The sequence below is a fragment of the Anomaloglossus baeobatrachus genome, chromosome 3 (assembly GCF_048569485.1).
Source record: "Anomaloglossus baeobatrachus isolate aAnoBae1 chromosome 3, aAnoBae1.hap1, whole genome shotgun sequence".
Classification (NCBI taxonomy): Eukaryota; Metazoa; Chordata; class Amphibia; order Anura; family Aromobatidae; genus Anomaloglossus; species Anomaloglossus baeobatrachus.
The window spans coordinates 327,752,328-327,778,920 of NC_134355.1; the positions used below are offsets into that span (position 1 = coordinate 327,752,328).

A 26,593-nucleotide genomic window follows, 5' to 3' on the forward strand; every position below is an offset into this window, starting at 1 on the left:
ATTAGACAGAGATTTTAGCCTGGAATGCAATCAGATGTCACCCTGCAATCCACATCTACATTTCAAAGTCTGAACATCCTGAAATCCCATAAAGACGTAGGAGTTGCTCCCCTCCCCTTTCATTGTGTAGTTATGTCCCCCTTCCTGGGCCACTTCCTGGTAAACATGTCCTCCATTCTGATATATTTGTCCACATCATGGCCCCATCCTGGTAAATGTACCCCCATCCCAGCATATTCCCCATCCTGGTAAATGTATCCCATCCTGGCATGTTCCCCCATGCTGTTAAATGACCCCATCCTGGTAAATGTACCTCACCCAGGCATGTTCCCTTATGGTAAATGTCCCTGGCAAATGTCCCCTTTCCTGGTAAATGTACCCCATCCTAGCATTTTTCCTTATCCAGGCATGTTCCCTTATCCTGGTAAATGTACCCCATGCTGATAAATGTCACTCTTCCTGCTAAATGTTCCCTATCCTGGCATTTTTCCTCATCCTGGCATGTTCATGTACCCCCATCCTTTTATGTTTCCCCCCCATTCTGGTAAATTTATCCCCCATCCTGGTAAATGTACCCCTTCCTGGCATGTTTCCCTTCCTGCTAAATGTACCCCATGCTGGCATGTTTACCCCCATCCTTGCAGCCATGTATGCCCCGTGCTGGCTCTGTCCCCCCACACCTTGGCACAGCTTAAAAAAAAAAAAAACACACCATACACAACTCACCTTCTAGCACCCGCTTCACCGCTGGGCCCTCAAGTCACTTCAGTTCGCACGCGGCCACAAGACGCCGGCGACGCCTACTGACGCTTCTCCATCTCCTAGGCAACAGGCCTGCAGCCCAGGAGAGGAGAAATGTCTCCTCTGCTAAACACCACTTTGAACTGCTGGCGCAATCATACCGACAGTTCAAAGTGGCTGATTGTGGCAACAGCGCTCGTGCCAGCAAAAAGGGCTCTGCGTGCCCAGTCTGGCACACGTGCCATAGGTTCGCCATCACTGACCTAGTGAAATTACTGTCTGCATGGTGATGAGTTATGATGACAATCTTGGTTTGGAAACAAGAACCTCTAGCACACCCTTTCCACTCTTAGTGCTCACATTCAAGAACAGAATAGGACTGATTTTTTTTCTTGCGAATATTATTATTATTATTATTAGAAATAAATATTATTAATAATAATAATAATAATAATAACACTCGCAAGAAAAAAAATCAGTCCCATTCTGTTCTTGAAAGTTTGACGAGTGGAATTCGTCTGGGTAACCTTTTGTCATGCGAGTGCAATGCAAATGTGTATGACATGCATATTCCATCTGTATGCAGTGTGTTTTTAACATCATCTTTCACATCCTAGACTATTCTATGTAAATTCTTGCTAGTTGTCATACATAATAATACATAGCTAGATAAATAGATAGACTAGATAAATATCTTGCAGATAAATAATTATTTATTTATTAGGTTAAACCATGCTAAATACCCTTTAGTGGCATAGAAAAGTCACTAAAGGGTAGTGGCATACCACCAATGGCAGCAGATCTCGTGAGTGCTATGAGGCCCATGAGTTAGGGGGGCCCGGTGCCAGTGACAGCACCGGGCCCCCAGTCCAGCATCGCACTCTCAATTGTATCGGCATCGCAGATGCCGGTACAGTTGAAAGCAATGATGAGAGAGGGAGCAGAGTGCTGCCTCTATCATCATTCTCCTGCTGTGTCTGCGCTCTGACGTCTCAGCACAGCATAGCTCGGTGACTTCACTACTGCGTACCACTGTGCTGAGATGTGCAGAGTGGCAGAACACTCACATGGAGACCAGCGCAGTGGTGGAACCAAGGAGAGGTGAGTATTTATTTATGTATTTAATCAGTCGGTACACGGTGGCCAGAGGACTAAGGGTGTACATAATAATATATGTAGTTGCATACTACTATATGGAGGTGCATAATACTATATAGAGGTGCATAATGGTATATGGGTCTGCAAAATACTATATTGGAGTGCATAATACTATATGTGGGCTGCATAATACTATATGGGGTGCATAATACTATATGGGGCTGTATAATGCTATATGAAGTGCATAATACTATATGGGGGCTGCATAATACTATATGGAGCATTATGGGGACTGCATGCTACTATATGGGACTGCATAATACTATATGGAGGTGCAGAATGCTATATGAAGGGGCATAATACTATATGGAGGAATATGGTGGCTGCATAATGCTATATGGGGCTGCATAAAACTATATTAGGGCTGCATAATGCTACATTGGGGCTGCATAATGCTATATGGCAGTTGCATATACTATATGGGGGTTGCATAATGCTATTTGAGGGTACATAATACTATACGGAGGCTGCATAATGCTATACAGGGGCTGCATAATGCTATATGGGGGAATATAGGGGCTGCATTATACTATATGGAGGAATATGGAGTGTGTATTATAAAACTGGAGAAATTGGGGAGTGTATTACAATATATGAAGGAATATAGGGAGTGCAATATAATATATGGATAACGATGGGGAGAGCATTATACTATACGGAGGACTATGAGGTGCATTAGATGAAATGGAGGACTATGTGGGGTCTATTATTCTGTATGGAGAACTATGGGTGAGCATTCTACTATATGGAGGACTATGTGGGGCCCATTATACTATATATAATGCTTTGTAGGGGCCATCATAATATTTGGAGGGCTATGAGGGAGCCTTTATACTTTTGTCTAGAGTTATTTGAGGGCCATTATACTGTATGCAAGCAATTATGCAGTGTGAAGGTTTGTATGTGGTCCATCATACTGTGCAGAGGGCTGTGTGGGGACTATTATACTATTTGGAGGGATAGCAGGGGCCATTATATTGTATGTAGGCCCATTATACTATATAGAATGCTTTGTCAGGGTCACAGTTGGGCATCTTACGCTGTCGGGGTCACCATTCATTGCTGGGGTAGTTGAAGGGGGTACAGTAGGGTCATCATACTATGTGTTGAGGGTACTGTTGAAGTATTCCCCATAGTGATTGTGGGGCACTTTTGTTGACATCATATTTTATGGCTTAAATGAAAAGGGAATCCAGGGGCTTTAATAGGAGGAAATGACTTTGTAAGGGCTGCAAAGTTGTGAAATATGTTCTTCTGTGACCCAGATAAATATATATATATATTTTTTTGGGGGGGGGGGGGCAGTTAGAAATTCTGCTATGGGGCCCAATGACTTCTATGTACGCCACTGCTAAAGGGTGCACATTTCTAACATGTAGGGGAGTTGTCAATTTATGTATCTGCAGGATATCTGTCTATCTATCTACCTATATAACTCACATCAGAGTAAATATGCTGAGCATAATCTGATTAAAAAAAAAATCAAATTGCACTTGCACCAATGTTAAACAATAAGGCAGAACTAATCTGCGATTTCTTTCCTCAGCTGTTTTCAGCCTCAGGAAAAAAAAAAATGCAGTATATTGCATATGGTCACGTAAAAGAGGAGAGACCCACCAATGCAAGTGTATGGGGGCAAAAAAAAAAAAAAGTACGGCACATGGACCATTTGTATGTCATCTGCTTTTTATGGATACATTACCCTTCTGTAGCATCAAATACTGTAAATGATTGCAGTATAATAGTTGCTGAAAAAAAGCGCATTGCATAAAGATGCTAGGCAAAAAAAACAACCTGATGACATACAGTATGGAATACCAACGGATTTCACTCATCCAGCTATTTTTCATGAAAATGAAAGCAATTTGTTTTCTACGCAGATGTGAGGGAACCCTTGAAGTTAAAATAGAAGGTGTATATTTACATATTAGAAACAAATATGGCAGTTTATAGCGTTTTCTGCATAAATGAGTACACCCCATTTGAAAAGTAAAATAGTAACTCATAACTCACTGAAAACAAGAACAATTTCCAGAATTTTGGCAAGAGTTTCATAGAATTTTTTTTTTCTTTAGCTGACTGCAATGAGCTTGCATTTCAATTTTCCTTAACCATTCTGATCAAACAATGCTCCTATTTATGGGTTAACTTCTGTTGTTGGACTGGCCATCTTTGTGAGATGGTTGTAGTTCTATTAGTTCTTTTTTTGTATCATCACGTTTGCTACATTATTATGCCTTATAAGTAAGCTTTCCTGATCTTCTTGATGCCTTCACCTTTGTTCTGTAAAGAAATTATTTTCTCTCTCATGTGACATTTCTCTTCCATGTGGTGCCATTGTTTACAGCATGAAATGGGAAGGTGTTTTATTCTTTGTTAAGTAACATACTTTAATAGTCTGCTAGACACCTGTTTAATTAATAATTTAATCTAGTTCTTGTTAATTAGAATTTTGTAGTCTAAAAAGCATTTAATCACTTAGTTGTGCCTATTGTGTTTGAAACACTTGAACTATTTGCTCTCTCTGGCTGCTTCATAATTGCCTTAAGTAGTTTATACTCCTACACATCTAATTCATTAAATTGCCTCATGCCACATATCAACCAATACAAGTAAGTAATGGAAAAAAGCAGGGATGCCCGTTATCCCCATTGCTATGTGTTTTATGTACTGAACCTATAGCAGCGGCAATTAGGCAGCGTGATGATATTCATGATGATAAAATAAGAGATAAAGAATTTTAACTCTCCTTTTTTGCTGATGACATCTTATTACCATTGAAGTGGCCACAGATCTTACTTCCTAATCTACATGCTCTCCTGCAATCCTATGGTCATCTTTCCGGATACAAAATTAACACTACTAAAAACAAAATGGAAACATTAACCCTTAATATTCTAAATAACCTTTTACATTCCCTTAAATCTAAATTTCATTAGCCTCACTTAAACACCTAGGGGTCAACTTAACATTTTTCTCAACTATTTACATGCATAACTTTCCAGATTGTTTTTTATATAGATAACTGAAATGCTTTAACCTTACCCTGGTACAGACATATGGCAGCAATTAATATGACTATTTTTCCCAAGATAATCTATCTTTTTGAGGCTCTACCAATAGCAGTCCCTATTAATTAACTAAAGAAGCTGCAGGTCTCTATTTTCCAATTTATAAATGTCACAGAGTAGCTAAATCAATGATAGTGGCACGCAAATATAATGGAGGCCTATTGGTCCCAGATGTACAAAAATACTACTGGGCTGCTTGAGGAGGCTTGATCAACTCAACCTTCATACTCCAAGTGGATGGAGATAGGAAAACTCTGGTTAACTCCAGTTCACCTTAATTCTTTCCTTTGGTCAACTGCACATGTACAACTACCTACTCCTTTATCAAGCCCTATAATGTTCAAGAGGAATGGCTGGAGAAAATGTGCAGGGAAATTCTCACTTGCATCTCCTCATTCTCCTATGATGTTTTTCCTTTACAATCCAATTATCCCAGCAGCACTACCGTTAATATGACTAAACCTTGAAGCAGTCATGGGTTATTTCAGATAGAAGACTTAATTGACCATATGACTATGGAGTTTCTGCCCTTCCCCACTTTACAAACGCATTTTAGACTACCCAACCAGTGTTTTAATGAATATCTTAAATATAGGCATTACATTAGTACATTATTTAGTTCTCTGAACGTTTCAACTTGTTTTACCTGCTCAAGTTTTATTCTGCAGCTCACTCATTAACTTAAAAGTTAAACATAACTGAAAACAGTTTTGAGGTAAAACAATATAGAATGTTTATTTAACCTAGATTAATACGTTGATTAGCATTAGCATCTAATTGATAAGCATAAATCATAAAGTAAGCATCAATACTTCACCGAATATTGTAGCATCACTCCGTGATCAGGGGATTTCAGGACGATCTCATCAGGAGGAATCCGCGAAAAACACCATCAGCACGTCTGCTTCACCACAGGTTAAGTCCCGCCTTCCCCCGGAGAGTCTCGAGTCTATATCCCACTTGAAAACAAATTGCTTGCGTAATCAAATGTTACACAAACACTAATAGGTTCCATTTGTCCAATATAGTATCCCTCTTCTGAGTGGCCAACTCTTCAGATGCCAACATACACTGGACAAATGCGTCATCGGATGAGACATGCCAAAAAGCTTCTGGTTTCACACGTTTTACCATACTATAAAAATGCACAGATTCTCAGGGAAATCAATTCTTAAGGGAAATCAATATAAAATATTAATTTTCTGGTATCACATCCCTGGTTTCCTCCATAGACATAATCCAAATATACCAGACACATGTTGAAGGTGTGTAAAAACAGGGGTGCACACAACTCACATTTTCTAGTCATAAGTAGAGTTGAGCGAGTACATAATTATTTGTACTCGCTATACTCATAACGAGTGCTGACTAATACTCGCGTATTCATTCCGAATAGCATGTGCAATGCAAGTCACTGGGGAAAAACTCATTACTTTGCTAGTTTTTCCCCACTAGCCAGCATTGCACACGCTATTTGGAATGAATACGTGAGTATTAGACAGTACTCGTTATGAGTATAGCGAGTACGAATAGTTATGTACTTGCTCAACTCTAGTTATATGCTTTAATCCAACCTTACTGGTTCGGTCATGATGTACAATACAAAATTATATTGTGGTACCATGGTAGCTAGAAAAATCGATGTAAATACTTTTATGCCCAAAAATGACAAAAGTATTCTAGGAGTGATACCATTATTGGCTAACCAGAAAGATTATATTTGCAGCTTTCAGAGCACAGAGGCCCCTTTGTCTGGCTATTAAGGCATAGTACAGCGTATTCCCTACTAGGTGGCAGCAGAGTAGTGAAGGAGAATCAGAGAAACACTGTAACGGAAAGGCAGCTGAAGTACAGCAGAGTAACTTTAACAGGCAGTTAACAGGCAAGCCATCAGGGGGCAATAGAGTAGTCAAACAGTCAGGGTCTAGCCAGGAAAGTCGAGTCACTGCAAAGGGAGGATCAATATCAAAGTCAGAAAACAGAACAGAGTCAGAAGCCGGGAGATCAGGTATGCAGAGGTAAAACACAAACAACAGACAGGAGAGGAAAATCAGGGACCGGGACAGGCAGACAAACAGGGAAGGGTACAAGTCAGGACATAATAGCAGGGAGGCAGGACAGATCGGAAACACTCACCAGAACCAGTATACAAGCTGCAAGGTAGAAATATCACTGGCACTGAGAAAAAAAATTATTTTGTAGGCTAATCTTTAGCTTTGCTCCTAAAACTTTCATTGAACTTTACTCATTTTTACAACATGATCTTGGATAAATTTATTAGGAAAATCACTTTTTGGGATGTGCAAAATAGCAATTGTTTGAAATTAATGGCCCACATTTGTGGGAGTATTTTGTAGTATGATATCTCACAGAAAATGTTGATTCTGAAAAGAAACTAAAAGGTTTTCTGACAAATCAGTTGGGGTGTACTCATTTGTGCTGAGGACTGTATATACAAATGCATGCCAAATATGACTTTTTGCACCTTCTCCCCCCACCATCATCAGTTCTAAATTCCAAGATACTTCTCTGCATACAGTGTCCTCCCTTAGTATGTATAGTATCATACCTTATTACATATTGACTTACCATTACTGAGAAGCCATGTAAGAACCATGGTGATAATAGGTAGACACAATGAGAGGCTCCTATCCCATGACAAAAATACAATGTGCAGTCTACTAATTATATATACTAACCCTGTGACTACGTGGATCATGAGGCTGCGGCACAGGCAACTGTGATGAAAATGCGCTTTTGACCACTGAGTTACTGAGTGCTGTTAGTCCATGACACATATTGTCTGTTGTGGTTTTGAAAGCAGAAATGTCTCCAGTAGAGAGTAATGCTTCCCTATAAAGCACAATATATAAAAGAGTGAGCACAGTTCACATTACCTGAGAATTATTACATTCATTATATAAAAGCTACTTAACCAATAATTAAACCTTTTTTTCCCTTTCGCTGTGCACAACAATCACTAACTGAGTCACAGGCCTGTAGCACATCCGCTGCAGTGTAGCCTCAGGTTCCCCACACTGAGGTTCACCGTAACACATTGAGTTGTTATCAAAGAACATCTTCAGATATTAACCAGTATAAAGACAGGCAGTTATTATCTGGATATTGATGGACATTCCAGTTTAAATGCCCACAATTTTAACAACAGAGAAGTGTTGTCATGGCGACATGAAGGAAGTGAAGTGAGACTTCTGGTCAGTTACTAAAAAACAAAGTAAGAAAAAATAGATTTTCATATAACTGATGTGCAGTCAACTGTTTTTAACTGTAACTTAAGCATTCTTTAAACGCTATGATATATTAAACGATATGTTGCCGGGGTCACGTCGTTAGTGACGCACATCCGGCCTCGTTTGACATATCGTAGCGTGCAACACAAATGAGCGACTGTGAACGAGCAAAAATACTCACCTTATCGTTGCTTGTTGACACGTCGCTCATTTTCAAAAAATCGAACGTTCTTCTGTGCTCCGATTGTTCATCGTTCCCGAGGCAGCACACATCGCACCGTGTGACACCCCGGGAACGATGAACTGAAGCTTACCTGCGGCCGCCGGCAATGCGGAAGGAAGGAGGTGGGCAGGATGTTTACATCCCGCTCATCTCCGCCCCTCCGCTTCTATTGGCCGGCCGCTGTGTGACGTCGCTGTGACACCGAACGTCCCTCCCCCTTCAGGAAGTGGATGTTCGCTGCCCACAGCGAGGTCGTTCGGGAGGCAAGTATGTATGACGGGGGTTACTGACTTTGTGCGACACGGGCAACAAATTGCCTGTGCCGCACAAACAATGGGGGTGGGTGCTATCGCAAATGCGATCGCACGAGATATCGACGTGTGTAAAGCAGCCTTAACTCATAAACTTTAAATATCATACAGTCTCTCTTTGGGTATGTGCACACGAACTGGACATGCTGCGTCCTAGACCACAAGTGCTGGCCGCAGGAGACCACAGCTACCTGTGCCCACAATCAGGGTTTAGGCCGCTGCAATCTTTCTCTCTGTACTCCTTGCAGAGAACACTCGCAGCTCTGTGGCAATAAATTGACATGCTCTGTCTCGGGAAGCCGCAACGCATATTAGTTTATGCTATGTGAATAACAAGCACAGTGGGCATGGGATTTCTAGGAATCCCAAACACTGTTCTTGTACTGTACAATGCAGTGTTTTGTACACAGTGAAAACATGCTGTGTCCAAAACGCTATGAAACCTGATTGTGGGCACACAGCCATATACCTGCACTGACATTCTAAAAAAGTTAATGCAGTCTAATCAGCTTGTAACGGTTGCGTCCGGTGTACAGCCAGCGGGCGGGAGTAGTGGACCCACTGGACCACAGGGGGAACCCATGCTTACCCTTTAGTGGGAGTGGGAAAATAAAATAAAAATAATTATAGAGCCAATACAAGTGAAAGCACAATAAAACCTGAAAATGTCATGGACATGAACTAGTTAAATAATGATTGTAATGGTTATCTTTTAAAGCTGGATTTACAGTAAGTGGATAAAGCTGCATACCGAATTAAATAGCGCACAGCTGCATCAAACTGCAGGATCATGACTTCACGCCGTAGCAGTAACAAGGCCGCTACCTCCTTTGGATCATTAGGGCTGTGGAGTCCATCTATTAACTTCTGTAAATCCTGTAGCTCAGCACCTTGATGGAATACAGAGTTTTTATATGAGAACCTTCCCATTGTATTCAAGTAAAGACACTCGTACAGAAATAAATATGTGTAGCTCATTTATTCTACATATCTATGAAATATATTTAAGACAATTAATGTTTACTAGTCAGATCTTAATTTCAGAAAGTGCTGTAATTTTGTCTCCTTTTTTAGGAAACATGCTTTTAGGCCTCCTTCATATGTCCATGTTTCCAGTATGTGTGATATGTCTTTTTCATGGATACCACAAATGCCCATTGCAACCTATGGGGCTGCTAACATGTGTGAAAAAATGGCTTAAAGTCCTTATTTACATTTTTTTTTTACGACGGCCAGTTCGGACGCGTGCAGCTGTCAGATGTGACGTCAGAGGCCAGTGAGCGGCCATCTTTAACGGGACGCTGTGTGAGGGCGCGTGTGTGTAGCGAATAAGCATGCCCGCTGTCACCACGCAGTGAGTAACTTTCCGTAATGAGTGGCCTGTTCCCTATGGAAATGTGCATCTTGTTTAACTAAGTAATTATGATTATGTTTGTTTATTGATTTTCAGCATTATGATATGTTCGGCTATATGGACTCCGGTTACTATAGACCTAATTTGGGCACTCCACTGATGATTTGAAGAGAAACGCATCGGGAGAAGGGGTATGCTGAGGAGAAACCGGCTGAGTACTTGGAGATCCTGAGCCATGTGTTAAGGGCCAGTTATCTGCCTTAAATAAAACCGGCTACTCTGTGAACAGCTATCGCTTGTAGCTACGAACGGCACTGCAATTGGGTGAGGAAGTTCCTTGTTGTTTGCTGTTGGGGCAATGACAGTCCCCACTAACATATGATCAGTAGGTGTCATCATTCCTTAAATAGTATTGATGTTTGGCCCTCTTACAAAAATTGATGGCGACAGTGTGTTTGGTACCTGGTATGACACCCGATGCATGGTTTTAATAGGAGCAGTGGAATTTTCAATTGATCATAAATGGGTCACTACAGTACTATGACCCTTTTAATGTATATTTAATAAAAGGTATTTTTCAGGCGTAATTTGTTGATCTTTCACCTGGCAGATTTTTGTATAATTAAATGGTGAATTTACCCTGATCCAGTAGCTAATTTTTGTTTACTTCTTTTTACTTACAAAATTAGTAATGGGGAGGTCTCTTATACCCCTACCCATTACTAATACAAGGCTTCATGGCAGCTGTGATTTTTTGCAAATCACAGCTGTCATTAACCCCTTATATTACCCTGATTGCCATCATTTCAGGGCAATCGGGATGAGCCAGGTAAGTACCAGGATTGGAGCAACTAGTGGATGACCCAATTCTGGGGTGGCTGTGGGCTACTAGTTTTAGGCTAGAGAGGGCCCAATAACTATGGGCCTCCCCAGCCTGAGAATACTAGACTCCAGCTGTTTGCTAAATCTTGGTTGAGTACTAAAAATTGTGGGTAAAACCACCCCATTTTTAAAATTATTAATTTAAATAATTTAAAAAAAAAAACAGGTATAGAGTGGTTCACTAGATGGTATCCCTGGCCTCAATTCTGACAGTCACCAGATTTACCACCATAGGTATCTCAAGATACTCTCCCTGGTTATCAAGGTACTGTCCCAGGTTAATAAGGTATTCTTCCTGATTAACTTTTCATCTTGCTGAGCCCTTCTTATAAATCAAGAGACATTTATACTTCACCTCTTCCCTACCATCCCTTTTCATACTTACCATACTTCCTTTTTTCCTTTATTTTTATCTTTCTTGTTGCATGGTGTCCATACTTTTATTTTCCATAGGTTTTAATTTGATTATGAATTCAATTTAATTGGGGCAAGTGCAAATATATTAACATATTAAACCTTTATGGATATTACATACTTGAACTATATTGGGCCAAAGGCCTTCCTTCCTGGCTTGTTTCCATTTCTGAATACTGGCTGACAATGCTTTAATAAAAATGTATTGAATAAAAAATAGCAGCATGTTTACATCAAAACAGACAATTGAGGCATTTTCTACCTTCGATAATAAAGATAGTTTTGGAATTGTGCATGTTTTACCTATTCCTTCAGTGCCTCCCCAGTCAGCTGTCAACTCTTTGTTCAATACACTACCAAATCCACTACATGAATTTCCCAGTTGGGCAAAACTGAGTACATATGAAACAATATCATGTAGGGCGGCAATAATCTGTAGAGTCTGGTACAGTGCCCGATAGGCAGCCTGAAAACAAAAAAAAAGAAAAATCAAGCTGTGACAAGCAAATATAAACAATTACTTTTATTATGTTTATGTCCTTTGCGGTTTTTGGAAGAACACAAAAAAATAGAGGAAAAAAAGCAAATTGGACATAATTTCACACAAAATCCCAAAATGTACTGGACAAAATTGTTGACACCTTTTTAAAATTGTGGGTAAACAATTTTGTTTCAAGCATGTGATGACCGTTGGCAAAAACAGATCCCTAAGGGTTGGATACAACTATGGGCATGTGGGACTCTATGACTTTACTTGGTGGAACCGTTGTGTCAGAAAGTGAAGAATAGGACAGTATAAAAGCAGCAGTGGTACCAGGAACAATGGAGCAGTCTGCAGTACAAGTGTTCTTGGAAATAAAGTGTACCATTCCTACAATGTTCAATTGTAGTGCGCACAGTAATGAAGTGACTAAAGTGCTGTGTGTAAACATTCATAAATGACTGTTGAATGAGAATAATGCATCTGTGTCCAATAATCCCCCACGGGAGGCTCCTGTATTGAACAAAGTCCTGAGCAGAAGTATGGCATGCACCTACAAAGTCCACACACCCCACTAGGTACCCCGCCAACCAGCCCCTTCCCCTTGCTCTGCAGAGAGGACTAGGGCAAGGGTCAAAGTAAAGGAATGGCCGATCCACAGCAAAATTACTGAATTTTGTCCATGGCCTCTGCCATCCCTCTTCAGTAGCAATGCATTGCATGTAGTTTGTAGATAGCAAAGCTCTGTGTGTAAGGTGTACATAGCAGAGCCCTATGTGAAATGGCTGAATGGTGTCCCCAGGAAGCACTGCAGGTTGTCAGACAGTGCCCCTTTGGATAGAGGGGGGATTATGTAAAATAGATGGGAAGAACAGGGTTAATCACAGCTCTGCAGGTCTTGATTAGGAGTGCACTTGCAGTTTGTTGCAAAAGAATCAGAAAATGGGTTCACTGTGGGCGGCTGGTGAGTCACTCAGTCTTTTTGATGTAGCAGAGGGGAGTGTGGAAGGCCATGAGTGACCAGCCAAGATGTGAACTGTAAGGCTAAGGCCACACGGGGATTAGTGCTGGTCTTCACATGACACGTGGCTCACTCTCGCAGCACAGCGGGACCCGAGTGTCATGCGACTATAGTCCGATCGTACAATCAGACCACAGCTGCGTAGGGGAGGGCTAGTGCTGAGCAGGGAAGGGATTTATCTCCCTATCTCCTCCGTTGCTGGCTGATGCGATAATCGCACTGCACTCTCATTACACCGGTGTTACGCGAGAGCAATGCGATGTTTCTCCCACCCCATAGACTTGTATGGGTGCGAGTGAAACAAGATCGTTTTCATCCCGCAGCATGCTGCAACTGTTTTCTTGGTCTGATTAGGGCTGAGAAAATAGTCGCTCATGTGTGCTGCCCCATACAGTAATATTGGTCCGAGTGGAATGCGATTTTTTTTATCGCATTCCACTCACTCCGTATTACTCGCCATGTATGCTGACTCTAACTGGGAGAGAAACATGACAGGGTCTCTCACTGAATGGAGCGACTGGGGAATCAGCTGAGGAGCTGAGCATTCTTTGGTCATAGAGAGGAAACAGACCATTTAGTGATGGACAGTCTACAGGATTGTGGGAGCTGGAGAAATCTCATACTGACCTGTCTGTTGGTGGACGTATAATTAGCCGAGTATTGAACATATACCTGCCAGAGTACTGTATTAACTTGCAGTATGTATAATACTGTCTTGCTGTATTTACCTTTGTGCCGGAGCACGGCTGTTTTGTGTTACAGTCCCTCTAGGAGCCAATAAACCTTGCTTTGTTGGTTAAAAAATGTTGCCGGTGTGAACGTTGCCCAATACGTTATACCTACATGAATGAACCCCTACAACACCTAAAACAACTATGTAACCACAATAATTGTGCTTTCAAAATGACATGGTCTAACTGAACCCTGCCATCTAAATCAAAGAGGTGTCAGTAATATTTAATGAACTCTTCAGAAATTCTTGTATTTGATTTGTAGATTTTTAAAGTGATGGACCCTCTATATCTGAAATATCTATTAAACATCTGAAACATGAGGTGGTCACAAAGATATATTGACTGAGAAAGCGTTGGTCGTTTGGGCTGTGCTAAACACCTATGATCTAAGATTAGTGGTTGCCTATATATTTACTGTAAATGGCCTACTATACAATGCAAGTACGTGCACCAAGTGGCTGCTACACATAGAAGAAGGGGATGAGAAACCTGTCCCAGTACATGCTGACACTGTGTGCTCTCAGCTCCAGAATTGTCAGTGCGTTCTGGATGGGAGCATGTGTTCTAAAACCTCTACATAATTCTCAGAATTTATAGTGCCTTTCAAGATGTGTAAGCTGTCCATGCCATAGGCACTAATGTAACCCCATTCAATCAGAGATGTAGGCTTTTGAACCGTGTGCTGATAACAAGCTGGATGGTCCCTCTCCACGTCATTCAGCAGTTGACGTCCATGGGTTCCATAAAAAAATTTAAACTTTGATTTTTCTGACTACAGAACAGTTTTCCACTTTGCCTCAGTTCATTTTAAATGAGCTTTGGTCCACAGAAGATGGCAGCATTTCTGTATTATTTTGATATATGGCTTCTTCATTGCATAATGCATAGTAGAGCTTTAACTTGAATGGCAAACTGTGCTCACAGACAATAATTTCTGGAAATATTTCTGAGCACATGCAGTGATTTGCATGACATATGTAGGGACTATAGATCACGAACATCCAATACTGATTACAAATCAGAGTGAAGAGGGGGTTAATGCCGCGCATCAGCCAAAATGAAGATGTAGCACGTTGATGTTATAAACGTATTCTTTTATTCCATCGGTCTACGCGTTTCGAGGATATACCTCTTCTTCAGGACCAGTGCATCAACATAGTATCAGTGGTTGTGACTATCACAACCGTTTCAGGTGAGTGTATTTTTCCTGATCTACCTCACTGATCTGTTGGTATTACACTACAGCGCTCCTTATTTTTCAGTTTATCCAATACTGATTGTCAACCTTGTCCTCTGTGCACATGTATTTCTCGAGAATATCTGAATCTTTTGATGATATTATGTACTGTGGAATATTCAAAGTTTTTACAATTTTACATTGACAAATACATTTCTGAAACCATTACTCAATTAGTAGATTCAGTTGTTCACAGATTGGTGAACGTCTGACCATATTTGCTTCTGAGAGAAGAGACTCTGACTCGCTAACATGCCCTTCATATAGAGTACACATTCTTCTTTACACAGTGTCCCAACATTTTTGGAGGATTTTTTTTGAGAGATTGGCAGGCAGATGACCCATGACGTACACAGCATGTCATGGGTCGTAAAGGTAATAAAGAGAATGATGTAGGAGCTGAGACTCTCATTTCACCAATTAATTACTGTGCTGCTTGCTGCAGTATTGGCAATATCAGTGTTTAATTTGTTGCAGATCTACCAGTTCTCTGAATGTTGAGCTCTGTATAACCCTACACTACTGATTGCCAGATTTCTGTGTGCACTGTGCATAGACAGAAAGCTGCCAATCAGTGGTGGGGGTGGAATTATACAAAGCTCATTAATAAGGAGGACCACATGGCAGAAGGTTTACTAGTCCTCTAGTGATAATCTCCTATTGATAAAACAGTGATGTTATCAAAACTACAGCAAGTAGACTATTAATAGAGTGACATCACTGGAGTCAGGATCTCTGTCTCTAAATTATACTGCACTGAGAATAGGTGGTAAAAAATAATGATAGAATCCCTTTAATTCTATATCAAACAGTTTCTAATAGTCACAAAACGAGAACTGTAAATTATGTGTTTTATATTCGCTTGAACTCTGATTCCATGAATTCTGGTTGATATTCAAATAGTAAAAAAATCTATTCATATTAAAGGCAATTTCAGATATTGTTCCCACATACCTTTTCTGGTAGCATCTTAAACATAGAGAGTACTTCAGATGAGAAAGGGATATACCACAAATTAACAAAAATTCGCCCATCGTCTGACAGCAAAGTATGTGGGCGTTCTTGAAATGTTCTGAAGATCAGAAAGAGACAAAGTTATTTTCAAATTAGGTTACTCAGACACTACAAAGTAATATATTATATAAGTGATAAGCCTTAAAGTTATAGTATATACACTGGAGATCAAAATTAGAGAACAATGTATGATCACTTGCTTTTTTCAGAAATAATGTAATCTACATTGATCAACATTTGAAGGTTTTTTTGTAAGGGTTACACCATGCCACTAGAACAGTGTTTTACAAAAGATACAAACTTTATCAACATTAAACCTTTATTTTGCCCAAAATGTGATGATCATAATTAGAGAACAACAATGACTGTAGCACAGAGAAAGAATATAAGTAAATTTTCTGAAGGTAGCAACAGTCACCAATCAGTAGGACATGTACAGGTCTTTGCTTTGAAGGACTTCAGCACATCTGCGGCCACAGGACGTCACTAGTCTCTCACACTGTTCTGGTGTGATTTTGGTCCACTCTTCTTCCAATCTCTTCCTCAGTTCTTTGACTGTTGTGGGTTTTTTGGCCATAACTTTGTTACCAAGAATTTTCCAAAGGTTTTCTATTGGGTTTAGATCAGGACTCTAGGCTGGCCTTTTCATTGTTTCAATGTTTTCTGTTTCAATGAACTGCTTTACCCATTTTCCTGTGTAACAGGTGGAATTGTCCTGCATGAAAATTGCTGGCTGATTGAGTGATGAGCGCAAGTAAGGAACTGTGTCGCCAGGGGTTAAGGAGATACCCAGAACCGGGCCAAGGGGTCGCTTCTGGAAAGGGGATCACGGTGTCGTGACCCGGTCTGTGCTCCCTGGTTCCACAATAAAAAGGGGGGGGTTATGTTCGTGACGCCACCCGTGGAATGTGATCAGAGATGACCACCGCTGCTGCAGAACCTCCGGGGTGATGGAAGGCAGCTTGAGATGGGACGGCTCCCCACGGGTAGAGCCTTTTCCCCGGGGCAGTATGTTAGTCTATGGGGGGAGTGCAGGACACGAGCACAATAAACAGGCAGACTCACGGTTTTGCAGTTTCTTTGTCTTTTACTGGTGATGGTATTCAGCAAAGTACTGTCCACGGAGTCTGTGAGGGGTTCAGGGTTTCTCCCGCCCAGCCGGGCCGTTTTGGCTTCCTTGCCTGCACTGTGTGTCTGTGGCCCTGCTGCGGTATGAACTATGCAGCTGGCTCTGCTCTGTTCTGCTCCTAGGTACCGACCTGACAGGCAACTCGAGTCCTTCCTAGTATGTTCCTGAACTCTGCGTTTGTTGCTTGTGTCTGTGGTACAGGTGAAAGATCTGGAATCTTCACTTCTCTGGTGGTAACTGTGCAGTATGTAACCTGCAGTCTCGGATCCAGCATCCGTTCTGTGTGCTCCACTGGGATGAACTCAGCAATGCTCTGTCTCCCAGGAATGTTCCTTTGTGTAATCTGTCTCCTTTCCTCAGACCCTCAGCTAGGCCTGGAATTGGTCAGTGGATCCTGAGGTGAGCTAAAGCCAGCTTCCAACCTGCAGAGATCCTGTCTCCTCAGTGCTCTGCACTGAACTTCCAAACTGAAACTACTTCTGACCATTTCCTCCCTCCACCAGAATATACAGGGAAGCAGCTTGGTCTCCCCCTTCTGGCCAGGAGGTCTTGGTGTTGTGTGTGGGGAGTTAACCCTTTGTGTGGCAACCCTGGGGTGCCACATTCCCCCTTAGTGAAGAACAGTACTCCGGGACTGTGAAACAAACAAACAAGTTATCACAACAATTATATATATACAGAGTCTCAAAAGGAAAAAGTTCAAAAACCTTAAAGCTCAAAAAGAGTCCAAAATGTTCAAAAATATATAAGTGTTCATACAGTATAGTCTCTGTAGGTACTGGGCTTTTGGTCTTAACGTTGCAATTAAATAAACATTTCAATCAACAAACACTTCTTAAAGGTGTCTCTACTCTGGTCATAAGTGCAGTAGGCCTCACGGCCCTCAGGCCACCAACAATGTGATCAAGTTGTAACTTTCCGTGCTGCCACCTTACACCACTCTTCTCTCACCTTTTCTGTACACTAAACTGTTACGGTTTTTCATATAAACATTATAACATATGTACATATTATATGCAATTCCACATTAGTCTTTATATCTTGCTGGTATCTGACCCTGAGTACTACGCTGTGACCTGCGTACTGCTGGTGTACTGGGTGTACTTAGCATAATGGTGTGAGTGGAAGTGTACCTATTTGGTGATTCTGGTACTTGTGAGGATGGGGTACTGACTGTAGGACTGGCAAGCTCACTGGGACCAGGAATCTGTTCTTCCTCTACGGTTTCGACTTCCAGTTCTTCTTGTCTTGAGACTTCTTGTGGTACGAGTTCTGATGCTGGTTCCACCACTTGAGGGAAGGCGATCATTGGGACTACTACTGCTCCATAGTAATTTGGCCATGTTTTTGGGAAATCTCCTAAGACTGTATGGAATACATCTTCTTCCTTCTTGACAGGTTGTACCTGTATGGGAAAGGTGACTTCTGGTGTCTTCAGGGTTTCAGGACACGGTTTGAGTTGATCTCTTGACACGACAGCTGATGTCCTTCCTTCATCCTTACTGATGAGACACACTTTGGGATTATCCATACTGGATGGTAAGACTGTATATGGGGTGGTTTCCCACTGATTATCCAATTTGTTTGTGCGCCGTTTCCTCTTGAGAACTTGGTCACCAGGTTGCAATGGGGTTGCTAGAGCATGCTGGTTGAAGGTTCTCTCTTGTCTTCCCCTAGCTTGTTGGAGACTTTTCTCTACGCACTCTTGTACCTGGCGATACTGCTGCTGACGTAGGGTATCCCAATTGGATGCTTGAACTTCTGCATCTGGCATCACAATTCCCATATCTAAATCAATTGGCAGTTTACCGGGCCTTGCACGCATAAGGTAAGCGGGGGTGCAGTTTGTAGAACTCACCGGGACATGATTGTACAAGTCCACCAAGTCTGGCAATTTCTCTGGCCATTGATTTCTTTCTGACTCTGGTAAGGTCTTCAACAGGTCAATCACAATATGGTTCATCTTCTCGCATAAGCCATTTGTTTGGGGATGGTATGCTGTTGTGCGGATCTTTTTACAGCCATACATGTTGCAGAATTCTTGGAAGATCTGTGATTCGAAAGCTGGACCTTGATCTGCAAGGACTTGTTCTGGGTAACCATGGGGTCTGCAAAAGTACGTCTGGAATGCTTTAGCTGCTGTTCTAGCTGTAAGGTCTTTCACGGGTACCACCACTAAGAAGCGTGAGTAATGGTCCACGATGGTTAAGGCATAGACATAGCCGGACTGGCTTGGTGACAACTTGACGTGGTCTAATGCGACTAGCTCGAGTGGTTGCTTGGTTACTATGGACTGGAGTGGAGCTCTCTGGTTCTGTTGATCCTTTCTTCTGAGGTTGCACGGTCCGCATTTTCTACACCAATCTTCAATTGATTTTCTCATGCCAACCCAGTAGAATCTTTCTCTTAAGAGCACTTCCAACTTTTTCCAACCAAAATGACCAGCACCGTCGTGGTAAGCTTCCAGAACCATCTTGACGTCTCTCTTGGGCACGATGATCTGCCAGACCAACTCATGTGTTTTGGGATTGGTGTGCCTTCTACAGAGCTTCCCTTGGTACAGGAATAATTTACCTCTCTCTTTCCAGAGATGTTGTGTCTCAGCTGGGGCATTCTGATTAGGGTATGCACCTTGTTGTGTAAGCAGTTCTTTCACTAGCTTCACAGCTGGATCGCTGTCTTGTGTGTCAGCCCATCCGTGGTGTGCTAATGGGTTGAGAGTTGCCTGCTGTTGTTTTTGGTAGACACTCGGTTGATACTGTCCCACCTTAGGACGGTGAAAGGCCGGCAGCTCAATTTCTTCCAGTCCCTCCGGTTCCTCTTCCACGTTCCCCGAGTGTGGCATCCGGGATAAGGCATCTGCATTCCCATTCTTGTGGCCTGCCCTGTACTTGATGACAAAGTTGTAGTTTGACAGTCGGGCTATCCATCGCTGTTCCAGCGCACCTAGTTTTGCAGAGTCCAGGTGGGTCAACGGATTGTTGTCAGTAAAGATGGTAAATTCTGCAGCTGCCAGGTAGTGTTTGAAACGCTCTGTTACAGCCCAAACTACTGCCAGTAGTTCTAACTTGAAGGAGCTGTAATTCTCTGGGTTTCTTTCTGTAGGCCGGAGCTTCCTGCTTGCAAAAGCAATAACTTTCTCCTTGCCTTCCTGCTTTTGAGACAATACGGCTCCCAGTCCTACGTTGCTGGCATCCGTGTACAAAATGAAGGGTTGATGGTAATCTGGATATGCCAGGATCTCTTCTCCTGTCAGTGCCCACTTCAACTTCTTAAAGGACTCTTCTCTCTCATCACTCCACTGGAAAGGAGGATTTCGGGCTGCAGACTTCTTTGACTGTCCTACCAGGATGTCTTGTAGGGGAGCTGCTAGCTTCGTGAACCCTTTTATAAATCTTCTATAGTAGCCTACCAGTCCCAGGAATTGCCTCACCTCTTTCACGCTGGTGGGTCTCGGCCAATCTCTTATCACGGTAACTTTTTCAGGATCTGGTGCTACCCCTTCTGAGCTCACGACATGTCCCAGGTACTGTACCCTTGGCTTTAGAAGGTGACACTTGGATGGCTTGATTTTCATGCCATAGCCGGATAAGGCTTCAAACACTTCTGCCAGGTCTTGTAGATGCTGTTCATAGGTCTTGGAGTAGACTATGACATCATCCAGGTACAGGAGGACAGTTTCAAAGTTCTTATGTCCTAGGCAGCACTCCATCAGTCGCTGGAAGGTTCCAGGTGCGTTGCAGAGTCCAAACGGCATACAATTGAACTCACAGAGGCCCATCGGCGTGGTGAATGCTGTCTTCTCCTTATCAGCCTCTGCCACAGGAACTTGCCAATACCCACTAGTCAGATCTAGGGTGGAAAAGTAAGTAGCGGATTTTAATGCAGCCAATGACTCTTCTATCCTAGGTAATGGGTATGCATCCTTGTGTGTAATGCGGTTGATCCGTCTGTAGTCTACGCACATCCTCATGGTCCCATCTTTTTTCTTAACTAGCACTAGTGGGGCTGCCCAGGGGCTACAACTGTCTCTTATTACCCCTGCTTCTTTCATTTCTTTGAGCATGTCTTTGGCGCATTGGTAGTGAGCTGGTGGTACTGGTCTATACCTCTCCTTTATGGGTGGATGGTTACCTGTGGGTATAGTGTGCTCTACCCCTTTGATCTGCCCAAAGTCTAATGGGTGTTTGCTGAATATTTGTTCATATTCTTTCACTACCCTGTATACTCCATGCTTTTGATGGGAGGGTGTAGAATCGGTACCTACATGTAGCTTTTGGCACCAATCCTCCAGCTTTCCCTCTGAGCCATTGTCCTCCGCCTGATTTGACGGCTTCAAGGGCTCAACGGTGGTGATGGCGTTGTTATCAACCGTATATAGCTTAGCCATGGTAGCATACTTTGGTAGGGTGACCTCATCTTCCCCACAATTTAGAAGGCGTATTGGCACTCTTCCCCGATGTACCTCAACTATTCCTCTGGCCGTCAGTACAGTGGGCCTACTGTCTGAGTACACGGGTTCTACCAGGGCCTGATAGTCTCGCCCTCTGATGCCTATTGCGGCTCTGCACCAGACCAGCATTTCAGTTTTGGGAGGAATTACAATAGGTATTGGGTCACTTACCCTTGCACTGCCAATTTCACCTCCTGACACTTCTACCTGCTGCTTCAGCATCAAGGCTTTAATTTCCTTCTGCCGGAGTCTCTGTTGCCCAGGTTTGGCAGTCTCGACGATCTGCTGCAAGACAGTAATTACCTCTGCAAAACAATTTTCAATTACATTCATTCCTAGCAGCATAGTTGGTTCACGTTCTCGTCGGTCAACATCAACAATGATAATACCCTGATTCTGCAATTCTACTCTCCCAATCTTAATGGTCATTTCTCTGAAACCAACCTGTGGCACTAATTCACCATTGCTAGCCCATATATTCAATGCAACATTAGATGGACCACTGCTAACGTCTGAATCAGCCCAGTACCTCTTATAAAGGACATGCGGAATTGATGATATTTGGGAACCAGTGTCCAGCAAGGCGTTGAGCGGAATGCCATCCAGCACGATGGGGATGACTGGACGTCCCCCCACATACTTGTCGTGCCAGGGTGAAGGGCCTTGAGAGTTCATTCCTGAGGAGCGGCCCGCCTCCCCAGGGGATCCCCATTTAAAGCACATTCACGGGCAAAGTGACCTGGCTCATTGCAACGGCGGCAAATGGGCTGTCCATCCGGCTGGTAGCGGTCGCTGGGTCGTCCTCTCGTCGCTTGGTATCTCCTAGGCCTCATCCATGGGACATCCTCCTTGCTGGTCGCCAGCTCAATCTTGGGTGCAGACTTGGATCCACGCAGCTCCTGGACGATTCTAGCCATGGAAGCAACAGTGTCTGTAAGGGCTTCAAGCTTTTGATGGAGAGCCTCATTAGTGATGGGCTCCAGGTGGTCAGCAACAGCCGCTGACATGGCCGATGTCACCGGCACTACTGGCTGCTGGGGTGCCACTGTAAGGTGTTGAACAGAGTCTATATCCTGCGGCTCCTCCACCTGCTGGAGGCGGATGGCTCTATCCTTTAGCTGGGCAAATGTTAGTCCTGGATCCTGGATCACCATCATGCTCAGTTGTCCCCGGTGGGAAGGGGATGAGAGTCCATCCAGGAATTGGTCTATCAGCAGCTTATCTGCTCCAGGGGCTAAGGCAGGTTCTGCTAATTTAAGTGCTCTGAGCGCCTCCTGCAAGTTTAAGGCAAAGTCTCTTGCGCTCTCTCTAGGTTTTTGCTTGCATCCAAAGAACCTCATTTTAGCCCGGCTGCCAGCAGTGGATTCAAAAGCTGCTTTTAGTCCAGCTATTATATGCTCTACAGTGTCCTTTGCATCGTCCGGCCAGGATGTAGCCTCCCGCTGGGCATTGCCAGTTAACTGTCCCATAAGCATACCAACACGCTGGGCTTCTGTCAGGGGGTACATGCTGTAGTAGATTTTTAGCTTTCCGATAAAGTCATTAAGTGTGTTGGGCTCACCTGAGTACTGCGGCAGCCACACTGCACCCGGGGTGTACGGCATCAGGAACGGCATGATAGGTGCCGCTGCACCGCCGGGTACAACAGCGTCTCCCTGCTGCGACATCTTTGCGCCCCCTTAGTTAATTTCACCAGTCTTCTTGACAGCAAGCCTGGGACACTTTTCTGCGTTTCCGTTCGGGTCGCAGCACCGAGCGCACCTCCTCTGCAAGCGGTAGGCGGAGTCTTAGTTTAGGCGCGATGTTTTCCCGCGCATAGCAGGTAATGGCGTGATTAAAGATGGCGCCTGGAAAATTTTACCAATGATGTTTTTGGATTTTTCCAGGTATCTTTGCAAAGTTTAAAGTCCGTTCTTTGTTGCAACAATTCACAGTGCAAGTCTTTTATGCGATGCAATAAGTCTTTACAGGCACACGTCACCCGGGTTGCAGCCGGGTCCAGTCCGCATCCTGTTCGTGACGCCAAAGTTGTGTCGCCAGGGGTTAAGGAGATACCCAGAACCGGGCCAAGGGGTCGCTTCTGGAAAGGGGATCACGGTGTCGTGACCCGGTCTGTGCTCCCTGGTTCCACAATAAAAAGGGGGGGGTTATGTTCGTGACGCCACCCGTGGAATGTGATCAGAGATGACCACCGCTGCTGCAGAACCTCCGGGGTGATGGAAGGCAGCTTGAGATGGGACGGCTCCCCACGGGTAGAGCCTTTTCCCCGGGGCAGTATGTTAGTCTATGGGGGGAGTGCAGGACACGAGCACAATAAACAGGCAGACTCACGGTTTTGCAGTTTCTTTGTCTTTTACTGGTGATGGTATTCAGCAAAGTACTGTCCACGGAGTCTGTGAGGGGTTCAGGGTTTCTCCCGCCCAGCCGGGCCGTTTTGGCTTCCTTGCCTGCACTGTGTGTCTGTGGCCCTGCTGCGGTATGAACTATGCAGCTGGCTCTGCTCTGTTCTGCTCCTAGGTACCGACCTGACAGGCAACTCGAGTCCTTCCTAGTATGTTCCTGAACTCTGCGTTTGTTGCTTGTGTCTGTGGTACAGGTGAAAGATCTGGAATCTTCACTTCTCTGGTGGTAACTGTGCAGTATGTAACCTGCAGTCTCGGATCCAGCATCCGTTCTGTGTGCTCCACTGGGATGAACTCAGCAATGCTCTGTCTCCCAGGAATGTTCCTTTGTGTAATCTGTCTCCTTTCCTCAGACCCTCAGCTAGGCCTGGAATTGGTCAGTGGATCCTGAGGTGAGCTAAAGCCAGCTTCCAACCTGCAGAGATCCTGTCTCCTCAGTGCTCTGCACTGAACTTCCAAACTGAAACTACTTCTGACCATTTCCTCCCTCCACCAGAATATACAGGGAAGCAGCTTGGTCTCCCCCTTCTGGCCAGGAGGTCTTGGTGTTGTGTGTGGGGAGCTAACCCTTTGTGTGGCAACCCTGGGGTGCCACAGAACCATGTGTTGTTGAAGAAGGTTCTGATACACACTTGCATTCACTGTGCGATGTAGCTGTCTGAGAGGTTCAACTCCTCCAGAAAACATTCCCCAAACCATGAGACTTCCTCCACCACCGTTCACTGACTTCTTAACACATTTTGGGTTCAGACTTTCCCCAGTTTGTTGATGAGCATAATGTTTCCCATCAGACCCAACTAAATTAAACTTGCTTTCATCACTAAAATGAACTTTGGACCACTTCTCCTCTGTCCACACAACATACTCCTCACCAACGGTGAGTCTAGCCTTTGGATTCTTTCTGCTAACGAGAGGTTTGGTTACTACAGACTGGGCTTTCACACGAAATTCTATTTAATGTTGTGACACTGTATGATGAGACAGATCCTTACCCTGTTCAGTGCTGAATTAGAGAGCAATTCCAGCTGCAGTGTTGAAATGATTACCCATGGAGAGTCTCCGCATTATCCTGTCCTCTCTTACATTTGTCTTTCAAGGGCGACCAGCCTTCTTGGGGGACTTGAAAGAGTTTGTGATGTTGTAAAGATGCAATATTCTCGACATCACAGACTTGGAACGACAAAATTCTCTTGCTATGGCTGATAGGGTCACCCCTTTGACCTTCATCTGGACAACCTGCTGCTGGAGGGTTTCAGTCACTTTGGAATGGCACACTATATTTGTAAAGTCACTGCAAACTGAAAGTTAGTCTGCCAGTTACATAGGGTTTGTCAGATAATTAAGGAAATTAGCACCAGGTGCCAGATTAATGGCAATAACTTGCAGGTATCTGAAAGTGTTCTCTAATTTTGATCAGGGTTCTTTTTCATTTCTCTCATTCACATTTTAAGTATGTGCTTTTGAAAAAATTAAATTTATGAAATAAGCTAAAAATACTGTTCGTTTACCCCTGTTAGGATATAATCCCATAGCACTACAAAATGACCTTAACATTTAGAAAATTATTTGTTGTTCTCCAATTTTGATGTCCAGTGTACTTAATCAGTTGAGCTGTTTAGGACAGCCTGTAGTGTAGACATAGGTTGTTGTAGTGTGTATTGCAACAACCAGGCAGCAGGTTTTATGGTACCCAGTCAGAAGAATGGATGGAATTAAAAGCACAGGACAATGCCATGTTACCTGAAGAAGAGAACAACTCTAATCACAGCGTTAAATAATAAGGGAACTGTTAGTAAAGTTGGGCAACAACATCTTACATGGTGAAGGCCTCTACAAACCTGGGATCTGCCTGCAGTGCTTCTTTGATGACAGTTTTTCTCCCTTGAGGTTGGCCTATGATGAAATATGTTTTACAAATGAGTGGAAACTCTTCAAGCAGTTGTTTCAAGCTGTTGCAGTAAGCGATGATTTGTCCACGAAGTGAGTAGGTAGAAATCCTTTTGCTTAACCTAAAGAGTAAAGAGCGCAGATACTCCTGAGCATATAATTGTGATAACTGTACAATGTTAAAGATGCCAAATTAGTTAATTTTAGAGGGACATTTGCAGTGTGTTTGACAGGCATCAGTATATGCCCAACCACCTCCAGAAGTAGCTAGTGGGTACTGATTTAACGGGAGTCTGTCAGCAGAAAATGACTGTACAAACCCAGCGTAGGTGCTCTATGCACCCTTGGAGTGGCTGAGCAGTAGACTTTCATTTTCCACCTACTTGATTCCATCTACCTATCTCCTCCATGGGCTAAAGTCTGATTTCTCATAAGGAAGAGAAGAGCAGAGACAGATAAAAAATCAATTAGGTCGGAAGTGAATTGAGCTGCTCAACCACATCAAGAGTGTACCGAGTACATATGCTTGGTTTGAACAGTTATTTTGTGCTGATAGACTTATTTTATGTAATACACTGTCACATATTTCAAAAAAATATATCGTGCTCAATGTTAATGTCATATAATTTCTTGCATCAAAAGAATACAACTCTGAATTCTCAAAACCAAAAATTCTAAACGATGTAATGCAGGGGGAATTAAGACCATACTATTATTGTAGTGAGGATGAGGACAGGATTTTGTAGAATCAAGAAATAGTTCTGTGTGAACAGCAATGGAAAAAATTAAGACGCTACAAAAGAAAGACCAAGCTTACAATAAAGTGACCT

General features: G+C 43.1%; 2 protein-coding genes across 2 annotated transcripts in view; both read right to left on the reverse strand.

Moving 5' to 3' along the window:
* LOC142297229 (coiled-coil domain-containing protein 162-like) overlaps positions 1–15,847 on the reverse strand; it is a 186,769-nt gene extending 170,922 nt beyond the window's left edge. Inside the window, exons 1-4 of the mRNA XM_075341487.1 lie at positions 15,833–15,847; positions 11,709–11,871; positions 9,507–9,645; positions 7,670–7,823 (exon numbers count right to left, since the gene is read on the reverse strand). Of these exons, the coding sequence (XP_075197602.1) occupies positions 7,670–7,823; positions 9,507–9,645; positions 11,709–11,871; positions 15,833–15,847 (471 nt within the window). The remainder of the gene's footprint in view (positions 1–7,669; positions 7,824–9,506; positions 9,646–11,708; positions 11,872–15,832) is intronic.
* Positions 15,848–25,689: 9,842 nt separating this feature from the next.
* Positions 25,690–26,593, reverse strand: part of LOC142297230 (uncharacterized) — an 87,277-nt gene continuing 86,373 nt past the window's right edge. Inside the window, exon 13 of the mRNA XM_075341488.1 lies at positions 25,690–25,885. Within this exon, the coding sequence (XP_075197603.1) occupies positions 25,690–25,885 (196 nt within the window). The remainder of the gene's footprint in view (positions 25,886–26,593) is intronic.